The sequence below is a fragment of the Cebus imitator genome, unplaced genomic scaffold (genome assembly GCF_001604975.1).
Source record: "Cebus imitator isolate Cc_AM_T3 unplaced genomic scaffold, Cebus_imitator-1.0 Scaffold181, whole genome shotgun sequence".
NCBI lineage: Eukaryota > Metazoa > Chordata > Mammalia > Primates > Cebidae > Cebus > Cebus imitator.
The window spans coordinates 995,207-1,002,111 of record NW_016107496.1 but is presented as its reverse complement, the minus strand read 5'-3'; the positions used below and the strand labels follow the sequence as shown (position 1 = coordinate 1,002,111).

The 6,905-nt window shown below is 50.3% G+C and overlaps 1 protein-coding gene across 5 annotated transcripts in view; it reads left to right on the top strand.

The window, feature by feature from the left end:
• Nucleotides 1-2,919: 2,919 nt before the first annotated feature.
• LMBR1L (limb development membrane protein 1 like) overlaps nt 2,920-6,905 on the top strand; it is a 13,660-nt gene continuing 9,674 nt past the window's right edge. For 2 of the 5 annotated variants that reach the window (XM_037744681.1, XM_017545726.2), the window contains exons 1-2: nt 2,920-3,336; nt 6,456-6,540. In XM_037744681.1, the coding sequence (XP_037600609.1) occupies nt 3,265-3,336; nt 6,456-6,540 (157 nt within the window). In that variant the 5' untranslated portion in view covers nt 2,920-3,264. Of the gene's footprint in view, nt 3,337-6,455; nt 6,888-6,905 lie in introns of all 5 variants that reach the window. The other 3 variants (XM_037744680.1, XM_017545727.2, XM_037744679.1) reach the window with 2 other exon arrangements.

Here is a 6,905-nt window from a genome sequence, read left to right as displayed (position 1 = left end):
AAAAAAAAAAAAAAAAAAAAAGTTATTTATTTTTGAGACAGGATCCAGAGATGGGAAAGAACTTGGCAGGGTCCACCAGGCACTGACAAAAGGCCAAGGTGAAGGTGATACCAAGTTGCAGTAGAGAGGGACTCGATCACAGACCACAAACTCAAGCACACAGCTAGGCTGACAATGTAAATGGAAAAACTTGTACAGCGTACAGCTGAGTGATGAGGGTTGTGGAAGCCTAGGACACATCCTGGCCCATCTACAGAGTCATAGGTCCTTATTGCCCAACTCTGCCATGTCCTCTATTTAGGAGATGGGAATATGGGCTGGGCGCAGTGGCTCATGCTTTTAATCCCAGCACTTTGAGAGGCTGAGGCCAGAGGATTGCTTGAGCCCAGGAGGTTAAGACCAGCCTGGGCAACTTTGTCTCAAAAAATAAAAATAAAAAAATAAGAGAGGTGGGAATGTGAACTTTTAATGTGTCATTTTCTGATTTTTAAATCTTGGTTCAAATGGTTAAAAACACTAAGCCAAACCAAACAGCCTGTCTGATGCATCCCAAAGGCCACCATTTTGCAATCTCTGAGGGCCTTGTAGGCTTATTTTAGGCAGGTGAATTTTTAAGTGCGATGGGTTTTGAGGAGTTACAAGACTTGATATGTGTTTCAGTAATAATTACTGAAGCACATGGCTTCTCATAGTTGAAATAAATATCTTAGAAGGGTTTAGCATCAGGGCAGCCTTGATGCTGCAAGCTCCTAACAAGCTGCAAGCTCCTCCAGGTCACAGCTTTGATCCATTCATGTTTGTTCCTAAAACATAGTCAGCCCAAACCACTTCCCTGTGTTCTTCTTTCCTTCCTTGCAGTGCATCCAAGGACCCAGCTAGCTATGTTCACCTGGCGCGGTGGCTCATGCCTGTAATTCCAGCACTTTGGGAGTCTCTACTCATTCTCCCCATGGGAGTTCTGTTCACTTTTAGTTCTGGCTAGTCTTCAGGTCCTCTCATTATCTTCCTATCGCCAAAGACGAGTATATAAGGTATGTATGTGTTTATACACTGCTCCCCTCTTATGTATTTATTAACTTAATTTTATTTTTATTTTTATTTTTATTTTATTTTTATTTTTTTGAGACGGAGTTTCGCTCTTATTGCCCAGGCTGGAGTGCAATGGCGCGATCTCGGCTCATCGCAACCTCCGCCTCCTGGGTTCAGGCAATTCTCCTGCCTCAGCCTCCTGAGTAGCTGGGACTACAGACACGCGCCACCATGCCCAGCTAATTTTTTGTATTTTTAGTAGAGACGGGGTTTCACCATGTTGACCAGGATGGTCTCGATCTCTTGACCTTGTGATCCACCCGCCTCGGCCTCCCAAAGTGCTGGGATTACAGGCGTGAGCCACCGCGCCCGGCCTTTTTTTTTTTTTTTAAGACAGGGTTTCACCATGTTGGTCAGGCTGGTCTTGAACTCTCGACCTCAGGTGATCTGCCTGCCTTGGCCTCCAAAGTGCTTGGATTACAGGCGTGAGCCACTACGCCCGGCCACTGAATTTTATTTTCAAGCATCAGTGGGAGTTTTTTTTCTTCTTCCCAAGAATCCCCTCCAATTTAGAGAGAAGGTTCAATTCCATGACAGTGGTACTTCCTAAACAGTACAGGTACCAAGGCCACAGGAAGGCAATTTGCATTCCTTAAATGTTTGAACTTGGGCATGTGCAAAGCCAGGATTGGTAGCACACAAGTGTAGTCCCAGCTACCCTGGAGGCCCTGGCAGGAGGATCGCTTGAGTTCAGGTGATGGAGTCTATAGTGTGCCATGGTTGCCCCTGTCAATAGCCACTGTGCTACAGCCTGGGCAATGTAACAAAACTGTCTCTAGAACATGAACAAGTAAAAGTCAAATCATGGCCGGGCGCGGTGTCTCATGCCTATAAGCCCAGCACTTTGGGAGGCCGAGAGGGGCGGATCACCTGAGGTCGGGAGTTCGAGACCAGCCTGACCAACATGGTGAAACCCTGTCTCTACTAAAAATACAAAATTAGATGAGCATGATGATGAATGCCTGTAATCCCAGCTCTTCGGGAGGCTGAGGCAGGAGAATCACTTGAACCCAGGAGGCAGAAATTGCAGTGAGCCGAGATTGCAAAATTGCACTCCAATCTGGGCAACAAGAGCAAAACTCGGTCTCAAAAAAATAAAAAATAAAAAGCCAAATCACAATACCTTCCTCTGAAGGGTTGTTGTCATGTTAAAAATCAGATAATGGGCTGGGTGGGTCACACCTGTGATCTCAGCACTTTGGGAGGGCCAGCACTTTGAGGCTAGGAGTTCCAGATCAGCCTGGGTAACATGGCTGAGATAAAGACTATAAGGTGAATGGCACATAGTAAGGGGTTAGCTAATGTTTGACTCAGCCCCACTCTTCAACGATCCTTGTGGGCACTTCTTCACAAAGTTTCAGAATATTTCTACAGATCTCTATCCAGTATTTTTCAGTATTTGATCTAGCCTTCCACTAGGCCTTCCACAAAAATGATTGAATGAAAACTCCTGGCGGCAGGAAGGCAGGGTGAGGGTGTGGGGAGGAGCACCCCAACACAAACACACAGAAAATACTGCTACCATGGGTTAGCGGGCAGCGGTACCTTTCGAAACCCCTAGGGTACCCTCACATCCTGCCTGGCTGGACTAATCCAAATGGTTCATTTAACCAAGGTCAAACTAAAATCCCGGCTGCTCCTGAAATCCAGGAACCGTCATTTTTCGAGATGAGAAAGACAGTTGCTCAATTTTAGAATGAGCAGCGGTAGGCCCAAAAGATCCCACCTTCCTTCACGGGGCGAGCCTATCAACGCTCTTCCAGCGATGAGCGGCAGCTCTCCAGGAGCCAATGAGTTCCTCCCCCTGGAAGGAACCCGCCCATCCCTTGTGTCGTCACTCAATCTTTTAAAAAGATGGAACCTCCGGGGCGCTTCCCTATAGCGAGCCTAGTGGCGGGTGTTTGTGTTGAAACTTGACGGCGGCTCTAACTTAAAGGGGAGGGAGCAAAAGGACGCCAGAGCACTTAAAACGAGGCGGGTGGTGCCTGCCCCTTTAAGGGCGGGGCTTGGGGACGACTGTGTCTGAGCCCCAGACTGCTCCGAGTTTCTGTCGCAGGCTGCGAGGAAAGGCTCCTAGGCTGGGTCCGGGTGCTCGGCGGCGGCGGCGGCGGCTTCCTCCCCGCTCGTCCTCCCCGGGCCCGGAGGCTTCTCTGCTCCAGTCATGCTGAGCAGAGTATGGAAGCAGCTGACTATGAAGTGCTATCGGTGCGAGAACAGCTCTTCCACGAGAGGGTCCGCGAGTGCATTGTGAGTGCGGGGCCCCGGCGGGGAGAAGCGGCGGTTGCGGGAGAGAGGAGGTTGGGGTCCGCGCTTCAGAGCGCCGTCAAACTGCCTGGACCAGTGGCGGGCGACAGAGGCCTCAGTCCGGGCAGAAGGGCGGGTGCCCGGCTGGCGAACCCCCAGATGGGATCAACTGGGTCCCTGCGCGATAAACAAAGGCCGCCGTTTCCGTTCCTCCCCACACGCCCCTCCCCCGGCCTTCCCTCCCACCACTCACCCCGCGCGTCTTCCTGTTGGGGGTCTACGGGCCCTCAGGGCCTGCGGAATCCGCCCTAGTCTGATACTCGGGAAAGGATGGCTTTGCTTGCACTCAAACTGGATTGAGGGCAAACCCAGCTGACGTTGGACGAAGGGGAGACGTCGTCACACTGAGCTTGATTCCAGAAAAGACGGGAGTTGTAGGGATGGCAGCTGTCAGAAATCTGGGGACTTGGGTCGTCTCCTGCTTTGGAAGAAAGGACTCTTATTGGGGTAGATTCTAATATGTAGAGATGAGGAACAACCAAGTTTTCCCCCCGTCTTTTTCTTTCTCACTAGTGTTTGTTTGAAACCCTGCAAGACTGGGTTCCCAGCCTCCCAGCCATTCTGGGGTTTCCTCGGTGAGTGGTCCAACCTGTGCTTCGGAGGGTACCTGGCTGCTCTTCCTTACGCCCTCCCTGCCACTTAGAGCGACGGCTGAACCTGCCACACAGAAGTGGACTCCACTTCTGGGGTAGGAGTACCCAGTGAAGCTTAGGGAGTCCTATCTTCCTCAGCCTTTCTTTGAATTCTCACTTATCTGGTTTCTTCTCTGTTTCCTTTCCCAGAGCTCCCCGGGGCAACCCTCATACCCAAATACTAAATAGAAAGGGAATGGTTTGGAAAAACAGAAAGAAATGTTAATAAGTGGGGGAACCCAGTGTTGGGGTCATTCCCTTCATTTTTTTCAGGCTGGGCTCTAGCCAGCCCTGGGCAGCCTGATTGGAGGAGGGGTAAATTGAGCCAGGACATAATTAGCTCTATTCTTATCTGTGAGGACTGGAAAGTATATTAATCTGTGTGTGCAACTCCAGTAGAAGTATGCTTTTGGCAAGCCTTCCTCGTGTGTTCCTTGGTGGACAGTCCACATGGTGGGTTGGGCATATTGCAGAGGCACACCCTGGCCTTGAGACAGTGTTGGGCCAGAGGCTTACATTCCTAGAGAACAGGGAGGGATGAGACCTTGGACAGAAGCAGCCTCCTGGATGTCTCCCCCATACCTTTAGTCCCATGAGCTGGTTAAGGGCAGCCTGGAGACTTCTGGTACCTCCCCCACCTGGCTGTCATCAGGAGGCTAGAGAACAACGTAGCCTCCTCTGTAACTGCGTGGAACTTCAGCATGACCTTTTGAGCCCTCTCACCTTCCTGGCTATTACGCAAGCTCAGGGCAGAACACAGGCTATAAAAATCCTACAGCTACAATCTGAGTGTCTCATTTATTTATTTATTTATTTGAGACGGAGTCTCAGTCTGTCACTCTGTCACCCAGGCTGGAGTGCAGTGGCGCAATCTCGGCTCACTGCAACCTCTGCTTCCCACGTTCAAGCGATTCTTCTTCCTCAACCTCCCAAGTAGGTAGGACTGTAGGCGTGCACTGCCATGCCTGGCTAATTTTTGTATTTTTAGTAGATATGGGATTTCACCATATTGGCCAGGCTGGTCTCAAACTCCTGACCTCGTGATCTACCCACCTTGACCTCCCAAAGTGCTGGGATTACAGGCATGAGCCATCACCCCCTGCCCTGAGTGGCTCCTTCTATTCTGCTTTCTTAATGTCAAAAGCTATGACTTTGTTCTAGATCGATGGTTCTCCTGCGTCTCTGTGGATTCTTCCCTCCTTGTGTAGATAGCTGTATGTGGATTCTCTGTGGGGTCAGCCCTTTTTGGAGACTGGAAGACCCATGAAACTGATCCTGTCCTCTTGGCCTGTCTCAAACACAATAACTTCTCTTCTTGAGACTCTCTGGATTTTTTTTGAGACCTAGTCTCACTCTGTCGCCCAGGCTGGAGTGCAGTGGTGTGATCTCTGCTCACTGCAACCTCCGCCTCCCAGGTTCTAGTGATTCTCGTGCCTTAGCCTCCCGAGTAGCTGAGATTACAGGCCTCCGCCACCACATCCAGCTAATTTTTATATTTTTAATAGAGACAGGGTTTCACCATGTTGGTCAGGCTTGTCTTGAACTCTTGACCTCAAGTGATCTACCTGCGTTGGCCTCTCAAAGTGCTGGGATTACAGGCATGAGCCACCATGCCCCGTCAACACTCTCTGGTCTTGATTAGAGCCAAGTTGGCCAATGGGTCCTCCTCTGGGCAGTAGCAGCTTACCTGGAGTAGGGTAGGAATGAATATGCAGATTAACCTGGCCGAGTTCTGCCATCACTGCCACTTGGCAGTCCAGCCAGCTCTAGAAACGTTGTAGATGTTGGGCCCCAACTAAAGCCCACTGTTAGGGGTAGAGGATTAAATGAGGCTCTGGTTTGGTGCAGAGCAGACCTGATCTTGCAGGGTCCCTGAATAAGCATGGAATAGAAGTTATGACTTGGCCTAGAAACATGACACCTACTTTGGGTCAAGGCAGCAATGTGGGTGGAGGTAGGAGGGTGTGGTAGCGATGGGGTGCCAGGACAATGCGGACATCTTCCCTCAAACCTGCTTCCCTTTCCAATAATGTGCTCAGAGTAAATTCCCTCTGGTTCTGTAGCCGGTTTTAGATAAGTGTGCATTGTGCGTTTCTAGGAGTTTTCTTTTACCCATTTACCAATCAGAGTTGGGCTGAAGCTGTTTTCTCCCAGGAAAGTCCTTGTAGGGCTGGGCATGGTGCTGTTTCCCCAGGTGCATGGGGCAGCCCCTGTCTGGACTGTCTTAGAGGCCCCTGGGGCCCTGACTAGAAGGAAGTACCTGGGAAATCACTGGGATCGCAGCCTCAAGGTAAGGCTCCGGATGGAACCCCTGGAAGTATGGAGCCTTATCTTGAGGAAGTGATGCCAGGGAATTAACAGAGAGGCTCTTGGGGCTGTGGAGTATGCTGAAGGTTAGAGCTTCTCATCCCAGCTCACATTCTGCCACAGATCTCAACACTTCTGTTTGCAACACTGTACCTCCTCTGCCACATCTTCCTGACCCGCTTCAAGAAGCCTGCTGAGTTCACCACAGGTACTGTGACTTCCCTCCCTTCTGCCAGAGTCCCTGGTTTGCCGTGGGCCAGCCTTAGGGGAATGGGCCTATGGTGTCCACTGGGAAAGGAGCAGCGGCTATGAGGGGCTGTTCTGGAGCCTTTGCCTCTTCAGCGTCCCTTGCTGCACAGTCATGGGCGAGGGCAGCTAGATGGAAGTGTCTGCTGGGCAAGTCATGTAATATTTCTGATCCTCAGTGTTATACTACAATATGGTCATAACAATGTCTACCTACTCCATTGTGTGGACCTAAGGAGATGGTTAATGTGAAAGCCCTTTGTGAACCTGAAGTGGGCAACTGCCAGGCAAATGTCATTATGGGCACAGGTTCTTTTTTTTTTTTTT